Source organism: Vigna unguiculata, chromosome 11 (assembly GCF_037176805.1).
Source record: "Vigna unguiculata cultivar grain cowpea cultivar isolate G323 ecotype 2 chromosome 11, ASM3717680v1, whole genome shotgun sequence".
Classification (NCBI taxonomy): Eukaryota; Viridiplantae; Streptophyta; class Magnoliopsida; order Fabales; family Fabaceae; genus Vigna; species Vigna unguiculata.
In genome coordinates, this window is record NC_140802.1 from 36572155 (window position 1) to 36590658 (window position 18504).

Sequence of the window (18504 nt, forward strand, 5' to 3'; positions counted from 1 at the left end):
CTATTCTTTACGTTTCCAGAACATTTTCAAGAATAATCCGAAAATTATTTTTAAAATGGTCATAATTGATATTATTGTTATTCAGAGCACTCACTTGTAGAAAATCAAATTTTAGTATCTTGCATTACAATAAAATGACGACAATTGAAAAAAATAAAAAATTATATAATATTTAAAACCAACGGTAACTTTACCTCTACTCTACCTATATTATTTAACATTCATTTCGTAATTTTATAAGCGTTTCGAATTTCAGGATTTCCTATAGTCACTCTTTCCTTTTTCTCCATTTCTTCATCGATCTTTATTCGCTCGTCGAAACAGAAACACTGATTCGTGATTCACTGTGTATGACGAGCGTTTCAGAGCTATTCCACACCAGAAGTCATCGATTGGGACGAAATGCTATCGATCTAGGGTTCCACACAAAACTCCAAGCCGCCGATTCTTTCCGCCGTCGCCACCACGTGCGTCGCCTCCGTCACCACCTGTTATATTCATTTTCTTTTTTGTTTTTTCCATATTCCACATATCCGTTACTGCAATTGAAAGTTGAAATTCCTGAAGATTTGTATGCATAGTATCGGTTGAATGTTGAATTGTTATTAGGAGCGGAAAGTTGATATGATATTAGTGTTGTGGCTGTGACGGTTAGATTTTTTATGAGGTGATTTTTGTGGTCATTAGGAGAATGCATCTAATAGAGTCGGTGGGAGGTATCGACGGTCTTTCGCAAATGATAGCGTTATTTCTGAAGAAAATTTAAGAGGCAGTCTTGGAGCGAGTACCGGTGAGAGGCTACCCGTGGGTTTTGTTCTTGCTTTAAAAGGGGAACCTCAGTCTAGAAACAGGTGTGCTTTTACTTCTGTGTATGTTAACATATTATCTACATTATGTTATTGCCCCCACATTATCATGTAACCTTGTTAGCATCCTTTTCGTCTATTTACTGATATGTATATTGGATGACATTGTATTAGTCTGTCTTCATTAATCGTGGTCATGATTTTACTTGTTAATTGAGTTCTATTATCCTCGTGATACTAAGATCAAGTTAAATTCTTTGTTGAGATGCTTATTCCTTTACCAAACATTGTCTGATTATTTAATATTGATAAGTGTTACTATGATGTTAATGTGACACTTCTTTCTTGATGTCGTTGCTTAAATGTCCAGTTAACAACCTTTGGGCATACATTGACTTATTTCCTTTGATGAAAAACAATCATTTGGATGTTGAAATAACCATGACCAAGGGTGACACTCTTCACCAAAGGAAATTTGCTTACAACCATTTGGTTGCAATATGATATTTTTATCCAAAGAGGGATTGAATGTTGGTTTTGGAGACCTTTATTGAATTTACGAAATTCAAATGTATTTTTTGTCTAATTTAATTTTGAGGTGGGTTATTACTTCAAATTTTGATATTCGATATTGGTCAAAAAATCAAATGGAATTGGGTTACGTGGGTATCCTAAGTTCAATTGACTTGATGTGGTTTTCAATTTTTATTTTTTGTAAATTTTGCATGTTGTATGTAAAAGTTGTCCCTTTGAAACATTTCATGAATTCTTTATTATTGATCACAAGTAACAATTGTGTCTCTAATTCTGAAAGTCGTTTAACTTGGTTTGATATTCTGTCTCCAATTTTTGAAAGCTCTATAATATTCCTTTTATTCGGAATGCAAATTTCATATGCTTTGCTCATAATTCAGTTTCGAGATGAATGGTTTATTCTATTTATGACAATTTCTTGAGGTTGAATGATATTGAGAGATTACAATTGGAATATTGGATGTGAAATTTGGGTGTGCAACCACATTGAGAGATTACAATTGGAATATTGGATGTGTAATTTGGGTGTGCAACCACATTGAGACAGAGGAAGCAAAATTCGAAATATGTAATCATAGTCAAGATAAAGTATGAGTTTATCTGAGTTAAACTTTGAATCATTTTGCAAGATGAAAATGCTCAATTATCACAAGAAACAATGATGGTTTGTGAGTTTAATTTCATGGGAAATTGTCAAATTAAAATTTGGTTTTATATTGAATTTATGACCAACATAAATTGTTATTGATTTTTGTATGGAGTTGACATCTTACAAATATATTGTTTTATTCGCTCTTGTCAAATCTGAGTTCAAATTGTGGCTCCAATTTTGAAAACCCTATAAGTTAAGTTGGGCGCTTACCCTAAATGGAATTGTTGAATAACACTTTGTTTTCTTGGTTCACAGTGCAAATTTCATAAGGGTATATTTTGAGTTGTCCCACCAGGATTTATCGAATCGCAGTTTGATTTTCTTGGTTCATTGTTGAAATTCCATATGGGTATATTTTTAGTTGTCCCGTAAAACAAATTATCAAAGTGCACTTTGACTGTCTTTGTTCACATGAGAAAATTTTGAGTTGCCTCCTTGTATTCGGATTGCTGATGAATTCTTTAGCTATCTTTTGATGCATTGTTGGCCCAAAGTGGAATGATTCTGAATTATAATCTTCATATTTATTGACTTTGTAAATACGAGTTACATTGGCATTCGAAATATAGTTGATAGAATTTGAATAATTTTGAAAATTTTGGATGACTATATCTAAGTTGACCCTTATAATCTGATAATATGACATTTCTATCCAATAAGGGATATACAGTTGGTTTTCGCCCCTTTATTGGATTTGAATTCATATTTTTTTTCTGTCTAGTTTAATTGAGTTGAGTTTGTACTTCAACTTTTGATTATTGGTATTGGTTAAAAAGGCATATGAAATTTGGTTAGGTGGGTATCTAAGTTGACCCTTTGAAATGTTTCATCAAACTTTTGGTATTGATCAAGGGTAACAATTGTGCCTCTAGTTTTGATAGTCCAATAACTTGAGTTGGTGTAGTCTTCCAATTTTGAGAGTCCTACAACTTGGTTTGATATTGTGCCTCCAATTTTTGAAAACCTTAAAAAGTGCTTTTATTTGCAATGCAAATTTTAGATGCTAATATTTTATTTGTTGCTCATAATTCAGTAGTGAGATGAATGCTTTATTTTATTTATGACTATTTCTTAAGTTGAAATGATATTGAGAGATTACAATTGGAATATTGGATGTTTAATTTGGGTGTGCAACCACATTGAGACTGCGGAGCAAAATTCAAAATATGTATTCATGGTCAGGATAAGGTTTAAGTATATCCGAGTTAACATTTTGAATTATTATGCAAGATAAAAATGTTTAGTTATCACAAGAAACAATAATGGTTTGAGAGCCTAATTTCATGTGGAATTGTCAGATTACAATTTAGTTTAATATTGAATTTATGGCAAATATATATTGTTATTGATCTTTGTATGGATTTGACATGTTATAGATATATTGTTTAATTTGCTCCTAGAATTTGAGTTGAAATTGCGGTTCGAATTTTGAAAGTCTTATGACTTAAGTTGGGCATACACCTTAAATGGAACTATCGAATAATACTTTGTTTTTTTGATTCACAGTGCAATTTTCATAAGGATATATTTTGAGTTGTCCCACTTCAAATTATTGAATCACACTTTGGTTTTCTAGTTCATTGGGTAAATTCCATATGGATATATTTTTAGCTGTCCTGTCATGAAAAGAATTATCAAAGTGTGCTTTGACTGTCTTTGTTCAGATGAGAAAATTTTAAGATGTTATTCAGATTGCTGATGAACTCTTTAGCTATCTTTTGCTGCGTTGTAGGCCAAAAGTGGAATGTTTCCAGATTATAATCTTACTTCATATTTATTCATTTTTGTAAATATGAGTTACGTATGCATTCTAAATGTAGTTGACAGTTTTTGAATATTTTTGAAAATTTTGTATGAATATATTTAAGGTGTCCCTTATAATATAGTAATAGGATATTTTTATTCAAATGAGGGATAAAATGTTGGTTTTGTCCCTTTAATTGAATTTACTTGATTCAATTTTTTTTTCTATCTAGTTTAATTGAGATGAGCTTGTACTTCAACTTTTCATATTTGGTATTGGTCAAAAAGTCTTTGGTGTTTGGGTTGATGATCATGGCCGAATCATTTCTCTTCAGCATCGTCGATTCACTCATAGCAAAGCTTGTGTCTCAGCTCTATGAAGAAGCTTCTTGGGTGATGGGTTTGTACCACCATCTACAAGAGTTTACAAGAACTCTCTCATTAGTCAAAGTTGTGTTGTTGGATGCTGAGCAAAAGCAAGAGCACAACCATGAGCTGCGGGAATGGCTGAAGCAGCTCAAACGTGTCTTCTCCGATGCCCAAGATGTGCTCGATGAATTTGAGTGCCAAACGCTGCAAAATTAAGTTGTCAAAGCTCACGGTACCACCAAAACCAAGGTTGGTCAATTCTTCTTAAGCTCTAATCCACTTGTTTTTCGTTACAAAATGGCCCAACAAATTAAAGATATCAGCAACAGACTAGACAAGGTTGCAGCTGATAGGCATAAGTTTGGTCTTCAAACAATTGATGTTGACACACGTGTTGTGCATCGAAGAGAGATGACACACTCCCATGTGAGTGTTTCAGATGTGATTGGAAGGGAACATGACAAAGAAGATATCATACATCTTTTGCTGCAGCATTAGTGTTGATAAAAGTCCCCCTATTATCCCTATTGTGGGAATGGGAGGTTTGGGAAAAACCACACTTGCAAAGTTTGTGTTTAATGATGCCAGGATAAACGAGTGCTTCCCATTAAAGATGTGGGAGTGTGTTTCAGAAAACTTTGACATTAAGCAAATGGTTGTTAGAATTATCAATTCTGCTAACGATTCTGCTTCACACTCTCATGCTCCTGGTTTCCAAAAGAATTTGAACATACTAGACATGGAGCAGCTGCAAAATCAATTGAGAAACAAACTTGTTGGTGAAAAGTTCTTACTTGTCTTGGACGATGTATGGAATGAAGACCGTGTTAAATGGGTTGAGTTGAGGGCTTTAATATAAGTAGGTGTTGTTGTAGGAAGTGCATTTCTAGTGACCACTCGTAATCACTCCATTGCATCCTTGATGGGCACGATTTCCTCTCACATTTTACAAGGTCTTTCTTTGGTGGATTCGGTGCTTCTGTTTGTCAAATGGGCATTTAAAGAAGGAGAGAGGAAAATTATCCTCATTTGATAAATATTGGCATAGATATTCTGAAAAACTGCAGAGGGGTTCCTTTGGCAGTGAGAACTATAGGGAGTTTATTATTTTCCAAATTTGAAGCAAATGAGTGAGAGACAGTGAAATTTGGAATTTACCACAGAAAAAGAAGATATTTTACCTACACTCAAATTAAGTTATGATCTTATGCCATCCTATTTGAGGCAATGCTTTGCTTTGTTTTCCCTTTACCCAAAGGATTACGAATTCATTAATGTTCCTGCTAAGTACAAATATACTTGCTAACACTTGATATATAGGAGATATAGGAGCCAATGAACCTTCAAATGCACATGTCCACCTTACTTCAATATCCAAGTCCGCGAGCCGAAATATCCCCTTCCGATGGTAAGTCCTGCTGGTGGCGGAGCCTCCAAAGTCACTTTGACGCTCAAGTCAGTGTCAGGACAATAAATGATAGTAATAGTAAAAAATAGCGTGATCCTCGTACCTCGTGAATAGTGCCTTTTATAGTACTTTAATGGGCCTAACCCTATGGACCTAGGGTTTGCCGTATTTAGTTGGTTTTAGGTTTTATTAACTATGTTTAATTAGTTTAATTCTCCTTTTACCATTCTATCTTCCAGCACGGATTCGTATAATCCTCACTACTATATATCCGAAACATTCTCTGCTCCTGTGCCGAACTCACTTCAACTCTCTCTTTAGCTGATCACCGTATTGTAACCTCTTTGCTTGTTTCCACGTTGCCTATTTATGTAACTAGCGCTCACCATGAAGGTTCCTGTGCTGGAATATACCCGAACTAGCTAACTGGAGTATACTCGGACTAGTTTTATTAATGCGTCAGGTCTACAATCTACACTGCTTACTTTGCTCAAAAGGCTGGAGTGTACTCTGCTTTTTAGGCAGCAGCCTATTTAGTGGTTTAGAGCACCTTTTTGCCTATCACGTACAATTAATTTTGAGTTAGCTACTCTTTGGGGTGCACTCGGACTCCTTGAGTCTCTGAAAAAGAATATGACACAAGAAGATGTTGTTAATCAGTATTTCTATGAACTACAGTCAAGATCTTTTATTCAAGATTTTGTGAGCTATGGGGCAATTTATACATTAAAAATACATGATTTGGTGCATGATCTAGCCTTGTTTGTTGCAAAAGATGAGTGTCTACTTATAAATTCCCACATTCAAAGTATACCTGAGAGTATTCGTCATCTGTCATTTGTCGAGAACGATTTGGATGACAAATCAATCAGTTCAAAATCAGTAGGTGTGAGAACCATTCTCTTTCCTAAGGATGGTGTTGGTGCCAAGAGTGAAGCTTTCTTTACATTGGTTTCAAGGTACAAATACTTGCGTATTTTGGATTTAAGTCATTCTTCAGTTGAAACTTTGCCTTATTTCATTGGGAAGTTAAAACATTTGAGATCTCTCTGTCTTTATAATAATAAGAAAATCAGGGGACTCCTTGATTCTATTTGTGAGCTTCAAAGTTTGCAAGTGTTGGACCTTGGTGGATGCATGGAGCTAGAAGCATTACCCAAAGGATTAAGAAAATTGATCAGTCATCGAGATTTTTCCATAACCACACAGCAAGCTGTTTTGCCCGAGAATGACATTGCAAACTTGAGCTCTCTTCAGTATTTGACTATTCATTGTTGTGATAATGTGGAGTCTTTATTCTTAGGGATAGAACTTCCTTATGTGAAAGCATTGAACGTTAGTAGCTGTAAGAGGCTAGAAGCTTTGCCACTTGACAGTAAGCATTTTCCTGCATTAAAGACGTTGTGGATTGGGAACTGTGACCAATTGGAATTGTCTAAGGGTCATGAAGACCAGAAGTTCATCTTAAAGTTAAAAGCAATAGTATTTGCTTCAATGCTACAGATAGAGACATTGCCTCATTGCGCTTCAAGGATCTATTAAAACACTACTATCCTTGAGACTAGAACACTGCCACAATCTTGAGGTGCTTCCTGATTGGCTACCAATGGTAACTTGTCTGAAAGCACTTGACATCAAAGATTGCTCGAAGTTGCGTTCTCTTCCAGATGGCATCAATTGCCTCACTGCCCTTGAACGTTTACAAATCATAAACTGTCCTGAATTATTCAGAAAATTTACGCTGTAAGCAGTGTTATTAAATTTCGGCCATGGCGGTGCCATGGCGGAAACCGGTAACGATTTCCAGGCCTTCTGCCACAACAAGGCTGAGGCGAATCTGTTTTTTCATGGCGGCTCATGGCGGCCGCTTTTGGCATGGCGGGTGGCGGTGACACAACGGTTGTGGCGAAAAATTCGGTCCCAAAAGCAAAAACCATGACCGAACAGAAGGGAAGAATGGTGAAGAATGGTGGCAGAAGAATGATGGCGACAACAATGTGGGAGGATGAAGAAGATAAGTAGAAACCCTAACTTATACTTCTTAATAAATTGGGCCTGACCCATTAAAATACAAACCTCTTCTGATTTCTTACAATTCACTCTCACTTTTACCCTATTTTATTATTTCACTTACTTACTGCAGCCACAGAGCAGTAAAATTTATTTACCCTAAAACTTTCCTACTTTTCTTTTACCCAAAAGTTCAAAACACATTATTCCTTCCCCTGCAGCCACCACCCCCAGTTGCTGTCATCGTCGGCCGCCGTCAGTTCCCACCACCGGCCGCCACCCCCGGCGGTGGCCACTGCCAATTTTTTTTTTTTTTTCATTTTTTTTCTATTTCTCTACTTTCACTATAATTATTTTACGAATAATATACCTATTTACCAACAATGGCCGATGATCATGATACTTCTAGAACATTTCATAGAAGTGACATTTGTTGGAAACCTTATAAGTGAATGAATCAAATTTAAATGCAAATTCGTAGGTGTTAATGATTTAAATTACAATACTATTATATATTTATACATTTAAAATATGTAATCTAAAAAATTAATCTTTTTAATTATTTTTATTTTATTTTTTTTTTTAAAACGGGCCAGGACGGGCTGGCCCGTACTTTGGCCCCGTCAAGTTGACGGGCTGGACGGGACGAGCCAGAACGGGCTGACGGGTTGAAATCTTCAACCCAGCCCGTTCCTTTTAGCACGGGCTGATGGACTGGCTCGTTGGGCCCAACCCGTTTTGCCACCCCTACATGGATCGCACTATGGGTGATTGCTTGATGTAGACCATGATGATGACATCTCTTCTATGTTACTCTTGCCTATTTTTTTCTAGTATAGAAATTTAGATTTCAATGAATGGACGGTTCATTTTAGAGCCTCCTTGTCACTTATAGTTTCTAAATCTCTTAATCTTGTGAATCTTATACTTTATGATCCGTCTTTCATTTTATTGGGAATTTAAGTTTGAGTCTAAGTTCCACAACAAGTAGAAATAAGAAAGTTGAATACCTTATAAGAAAAAAGATCATAAGTTCATTTTCTTTTGGTTTTGAGTTAAAAGTAGTATCAATCTCTTATATGGATTAGACTTAGATCACATTTATATAATCTTTTCCTAATGAATTTTCTCTTGAAAAAAAAGAAAACATCAATGGTATAAGAACCGGTCTAGGAAAATGGAATTATAAATTTTAGAGTTTTAAGCTGTTGCAATTGCATGTAGGTTAGAACCTCAATATGGGATATGAAAGAGAAATTTAAGTTACCAATCCAAAAACAGGTATATAAAATTAGAATCTTGTGGTGATAAATGTTATTAAATGAAGCAAATCACCATGAGCAATTCCGATTGGATAGCATACACTTTAATTCAGTGTTTACTCATGTATGCTTCTCTAGCATTTTGTAATTGCAAAAACAAAGTACAAAGCCAGAGGTAACGGAGAAAAGCATGAGCAGGAGTAGTTATATATGTTATATTTCCCATGACGCTTATGTCTCTTTTTTTCACATATGAAGAAAATTGTTTATAATTGTATCTAATTGATTTCATCCCCTTTATTGTCAAGCCTGTTAGAGCCTGTTAATGAATTAAATTTTGAATAACTAGAAATATAGTTATAGATGAATACATCTCAAACATTCACTTGTCACTCAAGTATAATTCAATTCATATAAAACAGAGTTTTGCTATTGAAAAGTTTGGTTTGCTTCTAAATTATCATTGTTGGCATTTTAAAACTTCTTTCTTATTAAAAAATACTTTTGCCATATCAGCTAGAAAAGGTGAAAATTATATTCATGATTTAATTACTTAATTATTTTTCTTTTCAAATGATATATCCTACTGTGTTGATATTTATATCTTTCAGAAATATGTTATAATAAGAGATACCAATTTGGACAATCCGTTATAGCAAGTGTTTTCATATCAGTGTTGTTAACCTATCTGGAAACGTTTCGACATTGGGGCTTTGTTCTTCATGGTACTTCCACATTTCCAACTCCAAATTACTGCAGGCATGAACAATCAAACTTTCTAATTTAGGACAATTTTTCCATCCAGCAACAAAGACTTAAGACTCTGAGAGTTCGAAACGCCCAATGTTTTAAGAACAGGGAATTCCTACTTGTATTTCTGTGATTAATAATATCTTAGTTTGATGTTGAGAGATCTTGAATAGCAAATTATGTTAGGGGAAAGATTTCTCCATTATACTTAGGGGAATGAAAAATCAGAAGAAACACAAAATTAGTTCCTCCACAAGTTAAAATTAGTTTATGCATTATCTAGTTTACAGAAGTTGTTTCCTATTTGCTTTTTCAAAATCTGACTTTTAATTCGTATATGATCTGATTTTAGCTCAATCATTGTTTTAAGGTTTTCGGGTGGTGGTATTTTGGTTTCTTATATGAATTTGTTTATGACTTAATGTAAAAGGAACTCACCTTTGAAGTTTTTTCCATCGAAGAACCATAGAAAATCTACTTTTATCCTGGTTTTGATTAGCATATGAGCACGAACTATTAGTGAGATCATGACTGAACTTCACCATTCACATGATATATTTCTTTACACTAAGGTAAATCCCATTCTTCAACGATATATGTTACTTTTTTCCATTTTCAAAATTTGTTGCCATTATTAAAAATACAACTTTAATTTATAGGCAAGTTTTAGTCCAACATGGCTATAGTATGGTCAAGTCCAAACCCTATCTGTATATGATTGATTAAATTTTATTTTCTTAAAAGAATAGATTGATTAAATTTTATTTTCTTAAAAGAATAGACTTATTATTGTTTGGTGTAAGACAATGACACTGCAAAATATCTTTTCTCGACTCTAGTCAACAATGTAAGACGTGTAATCCCTCAAAGGTCAAAAACAGTTTCCATCGACTTAACCTCTTCAAAAATTTCAAACACTGATTGTCCAGAAAATCTCTTCCACCGTTGTGATTTCTTGATAACCATGGCTGAATTACTCCTCTTCAGCATCGCAGAATCACTCATAGCAAAGCTTGCTTCTTGGACATACGATGAAACTTCACACGTGCTGAGGTTATACCACCATCTGCAAGAGGTTTCACAAACTCTCTTGTTAGTCAAGGCTGTGCTGTTAGATGCCGAGGAGAAGCAACAGGAGAATTATGAGCTACGGGAATGGCTGAGGCAGATCAAACATGTCTTCTCTGATGCCAAAAATATGTTGGATGAATTTGAGTGCGAAACATTGCGAAAACAAGTTGTCCAAGCTCATGGAAGCACCAGGTAGCACATTTCTTCTCAAGTTATAATCCTCTTGTTTTTCATTATAGAATGACTCAACAGATCAAAACAATCAAGAAGAGATTGGACAAGGTTGCAGCAGACAAACATAAGTTTGGTCTTGAAAGAATTGATGTTGATAGACGTTTTGTACATAGGAAGGACATGACATGACATACTCCTACGTTATCGATTCGGATATTAGACAACATGACATGATCCTTCATAGTTGAAACGTAAGAAGGAAACAACAGGGTGCTGGCAAAAGGACGTGAAAGCAGAATGATGATCAGAGAGAATCGTTACATAGCATGAAGTACTAGAGGAACAAAGTTCCTTATATACAGAAAAGGAAAAAGAGTAACAGCGGGAAAAACAAAAAAGCTGATTATTAGAATCTAAAACAAACAAAACAGAATTTTAAAATAGATTCTAAGACCCCCTACAAGTTGGCAATATATAGAGATTGCCAAGCTTGGAGTTGAGCTACGTGAAGATTCCAGGAGGAGAGCCTTCGTCATAATGTCGACAAGCTGATGGTTGGTCCTGACAAGGAGGAGTTTGACCAAGCCTTGCTGAATCTTTTCTCTTATAGTGTGACAATCGATTCTATGTGCTTAGTACGCTCATGGAAAACAGGGTTATTGGCAATTTTGATGGCAGAAGTGTTGTCACAGTAAATAGTTGTAGGTTGTGGCATTATGATATTCAGATCGTGCAGCATATGAGTAAGCCACTGAACTTCACACACAGTTTGTGCTAAAGCCCGATACTCTGCTTTAGAGGAGCTCCTAGATATAGTGGCCTATTTCTTTGATTTCCATGCTATGAGGGTGTTCTCGAGATAGACCAAAAATCATGTTACCGATCATCATGTGTCAGTGCATCCAGCCCAGGCTGAATCACTACAAGATTTGAGATGAATATCACTCTTTGCATCAAGAAAAATCCCTTGTCTGATGGACCCATTTAGATAACGAAGGATTCTGAACACAACTTGATGATGGTTCGTAGTTGGTGCAGAGACATATTGACTAAGATGATTGACAACATAAGTGATGTCGAGCCTTGTGTTGGTCAAGTAGATGAGTTTCCCAATGAGTCTACGATAAGCTGTGGGATTAGGAAGGACTTCACCATCTGCATGATACTTGATAGAAAAATTCATAGGAGTGCTCAGGGAGAGAAATTTAACGTGCCAGTTTCAAACAAGTCAATAGTGTATTTTCTTTGAGAGAGAATTATTCCTTTATTGCCTCGGGCAATTTCAAAGCCAAGAAAGTAGTTCAGATTTCCAAAATTCTTTATTTTAAATCATTGATCAAGCAAAGCAGTTATCTTGATTTTTATGAATGAACTAGGAAGGATCAGTAGATGATTGTTTAAAGTTGTGACTAAGAAGAAAAGATGATAGTTGAGCATACCACTGACGACTAGCTTGTCGTAGGCTATATAGAGACTTGTGTAAAAGACATACCTGCTAAGGATCTGTTTTTGTCATTCCAGGAGGCATATCCATATATATAGTTTCATCTAACTCACCATGCAAGAACGCATTATTGACGTCAAGCTGGATTAATTGCTAATTTTTAATGGCAGCCACAACAAGAATCATTTGTACTGTTGTAAGTCTGGCCACATGCGCAAAGGTGTCAAGAAAGTCCATCCCTTCAAGTTGAGTGAATCCTTTTGCGACTAAGCGGGCTTTATATCTCTTTATAGAACCATCACCTTTATGTTTTAACTTGTAGACCCATTTATAGCCTATAGAGGAGCAGTTGGTAGGGAGTTTGACTAACGTCCATGTCTTGTTTTGTTCAAGAGCTTTTAACTTTGTATCCATGGCAGCTCTCCAATTGGAGTCTTGAACAACCTTGTTGAAGGATTTTGGCTCATTGTGACTATCAATGCTGAGGGTGACCTGTTGGAAATGAGTAGACAATCTAGATAGAGAAACATATGATTGGATGGGGTATTTTGAAGACTTGACACAAGCTAAATCTGTACGATAATCTTTCAAATATGTAAGAACACTTTTAGTTCTGTGAAATCTTCTATGACCAATGTCAATAGTACTAGATTGTTCAGAGTTGTTACCTTGGTTACTGATTTCAGAATGTGCAGAATTATTAGCTTGTTCACTAATATCAGACTGTTCAATTCCAGAAACAGTATCATTATATGCATTATCAGGCTGATCAAAAGTAGACTTGTATGATTGATTAACAGGAAAACATATATCAGTTTTGCTAACAACAGAATCATCAATGTTAGTGCAGCTAGGAAAAACATCTTCATAGAACAAGACATTACGAGACACTTTGATGTCATGATGTTTCAAATCAAACACTATGTACCCTTTTGTACTAGACGGGAAACCAAGAAAAATGCCAGTTTTTGCACGGGGATCAAACTTAGAACGCTTAGCAGATATGGTTTGCATATAGAACATACATCCAAAGATTTTAAGATTTTTAAAATTATAAGAATCATCATATAATTTTTCATAGGGAGTAGAATTTTGGAGAAAGGGAGTAGGGGTTATATTAATCAAGAAAGCAGCATGTGTGAGGGCATAAGACCAAAAATGTGTTGATATTTTAGATTGAAAAAGTAAAGCCCTAGTTACATTGAGCAAGTGTTGGTGCTTTCTCTCGGCAATCCCATTCTGTTCGGGAGTCTCTACATAGTTGGTTTGATGTATAATGCCCTTAGAGCTAAAGAACTCATTCATTTTAAATTCATGGCCATTGTCACTCCTAATCACTTTCACTTTGGTTTCAAACTGATTTTCAACAAAGTTAATGAAATTAGTGAGATGTGTTGTGGTTTCAGATTTATTATGCATGAGGTATATCCAAGAAAACTTACTAAAATCATCAATGACATTTAAGAAATAGCGATGTCCATGTAAAAAAGGAGTGGGTGCAGGACCCCATATGTCAACTTGAATGAGATTAAAACATTTATCAGCACGAGATTGACTATTGGAAAAAGAAAGTTTCTTTTGTTTTGCCATATGGCATACATCACAGTGTTCATTTCTGATATCTATATAACCATGTTTACTTTTCAATATATGTAACCTTTGGTCAGATAAGTGGCCAAGCCTTCTGTGCCACGTATTACTACACGTAGAATTAACAGAATTCTTGAAATCATACAAAATGTATAGTCCTTCATGGAAGCTAATTGAACCAATCATCTTTTTGCTCACTTGGTCCTGAATGAGGCAGCCAAAGTTAGTGAAAATAACATGTACTTGAGAATCTGCTATTAACTTTAAAATAGATATCAAGTTATAGTTGAAATCGAGTATAAAGAGAACATTATGCAGCATAATACCATTATTCAACTTTATATCTCCTTTGTGAGTGGCATTAATACAAATACCATTGGGAAGGTTTATTTTGACATGGTTAATCCTTTTATACGAAGCAAAGGTGTCAAGATTTATGGCAACATGATTTGTAGCCCCTGAATCTAGAATCCATTTCTCATTATTGTGAAAGAAACTACTACAATTAAAGATATTACCTGGTTTAACAACGTTAGAAGAAATGCTACTGATGTGACTTTGTTTATGGGTGATGTTATCAAAATCACCCCAGGTTTGATCAAAGCCATCAAAGCTTGATACTACTGTTGAGTAAATTTCACCTCCTGGTCATCTTCATCATTCTTGAGTTCATTGGATTTGGCTTTAGCACTAAAGGTTTTATGACCGACAGGTGGGAATCCATGCTTCCTATAACAAACATCCACATTGTGGCCATTTTTGCCACAATAGGTGCAGACACACTTTCCTCCTTTATTATTAGGAAAACCATTCTTCTTGTAACTAACAGACTCAATATGACCCCTTTTCCCGCAAAAAGAACATGTTACTGAAGTATTGGCAGCGGCGACAATCTTATTTTCTTGATTACTAATCACATGATTCCCAAACAATTGTCTTTCTTGCTGCATCACATAGGAAAAAGTTTTCGAAATAGGGGGTAAAGGATTCATTAATAGAACATGTGATTTGATATTACCGTACTGCTCATTCAAGTACTGCTCATTCAAGCCTCTTAGGAACTGCATCGCATGATATTCAGATTTCCTTTGGGTGATTAATTCTGAAACCTTGCAAAGATCTTTGCAGCTACAAAAAATTGGATCTGGACGGAAGTTCTCAAGTTCATCCCAGATGACCCTTAATTTTGTGCAATACTCACTAAAAATTTGGTCCCCTTGTTTTAGCTGTGACGCGTCTGATTAGAGGTCTAAAATACGGAGTAGATCACCTTGAAAGAACCGAACCTTGAGATCTTTCCATATCTCTTCAGCGTTCTCAATCCACATAATATATTGCCTAATTTGTGGTGAAACAGAGTGCATAAGCCAAGAAACGACCATATTGTTGCATCTTATCCAGGCATTATGTGAAGTTTTTCTGGTTCAACAGACGAACTGTAGTTTGTTCTTTGCACTCAGGGCTGTCAACATAGACCTGCTCCACGAATGGTAATTTCCAGGATCTAATACAGGTGACACGAGCAACCGCTGGACTTTCTCCAGGATGTAAGTATAGGTGACTTTCACTGGTGATAGACATCTTTTCAAAATTCTCTTCTTTAGTCATGACGGAGGAAGGAGAAGACAATACAGTGAAAGAAAAAGGAAAAGAACAACAAGAAAGGTGAAAGAATCAGAGTAAGCAAACCAGGCGCAGCAGAGCTCTTCAATCGAAGAGCTCTGATACCATGTTAGACAACATGATCCTTCATAGTTGAAAGGTAAGAAGACAGCAGGGTGCTGGCAAAAGGACGTGAGAGCAAAATGATGATAAGAGAGCACGAAAGCATAAACGAATGTGAAGACTTCTATTGTTAGTGTAAGATAAATGGTTACGGAGCATGAAGTCCCAGAGGAACGAAGTTCCTTATATACAGAAAAGGAAAAAGAGTAGAGTGGGAAAAACAAAAACTGATTATCAGAATCTAAAACAAACAAAACAGAATTTTAAAAATGATTCTAAGAGGATGTCATAGGAAGGAATCAAGATAAAGAAAATATTATACAGCTTTTGGTGCAATAGAATCCGAATAATAATGAAAAAATGAAAAAAAGGCTCTCTGTCATCCCCATTGTGGGGATTAGAGGCTTGGGAAAGACCACACTAGCAAAGATTGTGTTCAATGATACGAGGATACCTGAGTTGTTCCTATTGAAGATGTGGGTTTGTGTTTCTGCTCACCAACAAAATTTAGACAAAGTAGATATGGGGTACAGATTTTGTCTCCTTCATATCTCAGAACCTGTTGGCTGTTGGTTGCGATGTTTCTGTTGAGAACTTGGGAATTAAAGACACAAAGCTCAGAGAAATGTTGTTGGCGGAGACGGACATCATAGTAAATGCTGCTGCTACTACCTATTTTTATGAGAGGTTAATTATCATTATATAATTATATATATGGTAAGGAAAGAAAATAATCTTCATTACGTATATTATATTTGTTTTTTTCCTACAGATTGGATGTTGCGATGGGGATTAATACGATGGGTGCTCTTAATGTTCTGAACTTCGCCAAGAACTGTTGTAAATTACAAATGCTTCTTCATGTATCTACTGGTACGTGTAATAATAAACTTGCAAAACCTTTGATGATACTATTAAACTAAACTTTAATTTGTTGTTTAAGCTTACGTATGTGGCGAGGGAAAAGGACTTGTCGCAGAGGAACCTTTTGAAATGGGTCCTCAAGATTAGACGTCAACTTAGAAAAACTGTTAACTGAAGAAAAATTGAAGGAACTTGAGGCAGAAAATGCCAGTGAAAAAACAATCACATCAGTTATGAAAAACCTTGGAACTATAAGGTGATAGGTGGAATTCAAGTAAAAAGTTATTTCATTTTTCCTGTATTTTGGAAACCCTAAAATTTTGATCTTATATATGTTTGGCAATGTTGTAAATTTGAATTTAGGTCAAATTTACACGGATGGCCAAATGTGTATACATTTACAAAAGCAATGGGGGAAATGATTTTGTTGAAGATGAAAGGTGATATACCATTGATCATTGCACGCCCCACCATAATACTCAACACTCACTCTGAACCATTTCCTGGTTGGATCGAAGGTGTGAGGTATGTGTTTCGAAGAATTATGAGAATGTTTTGGAAAAATTAACACATAAAAGAGATAAAGGTGATGAGGATTTTTAATGACGTGAATGCAGAACTATGGACCTTCTTGTTGTGATGTACGGTAAAGGAAAATTAAGAAGAAGCGTTGGTCGTCGGAGTACAATTATAGAAGCGGCAAGTTATCAATTTATTCTTTTTCTTTTTCTTTTTCTCTCATCATTTTTATTTGAAACCGAAGAATAAATTGAAATAATTATGCATGCAGATACCAGCAGACATGGTGATAAACTCAATGATAGTAGCACTGGAAGCTTGTTCAAAGAGTTGTTCAAAGACATTGATTTATCATATTGGTTCTTCACTCAGAAATCCATTCAGAATTTCTGATCTTGAGGACTTGGCCCATCAATACTTTACAAAACATCCTTTGACAGACATGTTTGGAAAACCAGTGGCTTGTTCCAAGAAAGTTTCGTGGATGTCTAGTGTGAGTTCATTTCACAGATACATCAACATTCGATACATGCTACCTCTCAAGGTTTGCATTTCAATGGAAATTAAAGCACACATAGTTTTACCTTATATATTCTGGTGTTTTTTCAGATTGAGTCAATTTTTTGTTTCTTATTTTGGTGCTCTACTTTGAAGAGACTAAAGGTGATGAACAAAGTGTGCTGCTACGGTCACAAGGCCTATTACAATGAAAGTAAACGGAAAGTGAAAAAGATGATGGGAATAATGAGATTTTATGAACCTTTTCTCCTCTTTGAGGGAATGTAAGTAGAAAATACTCTAAAATTGATGTTCTAACTTCGGTTTTATGAATATATGATATTGTTTTTGTGGATCTTCAATGACACAGCTTCGATGACAAGAACGCAGAAAATTTAAGGATGACAAAAATGAAGGCAAAAGATGACGATGATGTTGGAAGATTTAACTTTGATCCCACAACCATTGATTGGACTCACTACGTGTTAAACGTTCACATTCCTGGACTTGTGAAGTATGCTGTCAAGTAATTGACCTGTAATAAATCTGTAATAGAATAAAGGTTGATGGAACTTGGAAAATAAAAATAAATAAAATTCAGAAAGAATAATTGAGCTAAAATAAATTTGTAATAGCTACCCTAATAAATGTTTGTGCTAGATGTACTCGAATCCTCTATCAGTAATATTTTCCTCGTCATCAAGTTCTTCATTTGTTTTCCCAACGATTAATTACTCCTCTCATCTTTATCTATAATAATCTATGACAATATATAAAGGGATTTTTCTTTTTGTATCCACTTTTCAAAATATCGATTATACCCTTTAAATATAATAAGTTATTAAATTTTTAAAAATTGATCGTTACTTTTACAAACTTTTTATAAAATCATATGACTCTGCTTCTTCTTTTCTTCTTTATTTATCAATGGTTATTCTTTTATCTGTTCTGATATATTTCACTTTATTTTTAATAAATATATTTTTAATATATATATTAACTTAATAACATTATAATATTATTATCTACTAATATAATATCATGTATATTTAAAAAATTATACACATAGACGCGATAGCGTCTGT

At 35.1% G+C, this 18504-nt stretch overlaps 1 protein-coding gene and 1 pseudogene across 1 annotated transcript; both read left to right on the forward strand.

The window, feature by feature from the left end:
- The first annotated feature begins 232 nt into the window (after positions 1–232).
- Positions 233–18150, forward strand: LOC114168302 (fatty acyl-CoA reductase 1-like). The gene is made up of 8 exons (XM_085669252.1): positions 233–467; positions 688–851; positions 10522–10797; positions 16766–16927; positions 17020–17101; positions 17193–17465; positions 17576–17703; positions 17790–18150. The coding sequence occupies exons 1-8, from the start codon at positions 351–353 to the stop codon at positions 17947–17949; spliced, it is 1362 nt and encodes a 453-aa protein (XP_085525378.1). The 5' UTR covers positions 233–350; the 3' UTR covers positions 17950–18150.
- On the forward strand, positions 4360–9389 carry LOC114170351 (putative disease resistance protein RGA3; annotated as a pseudogene).
- Positions 18151–18504: the final 354 nt, after the last annotated feature.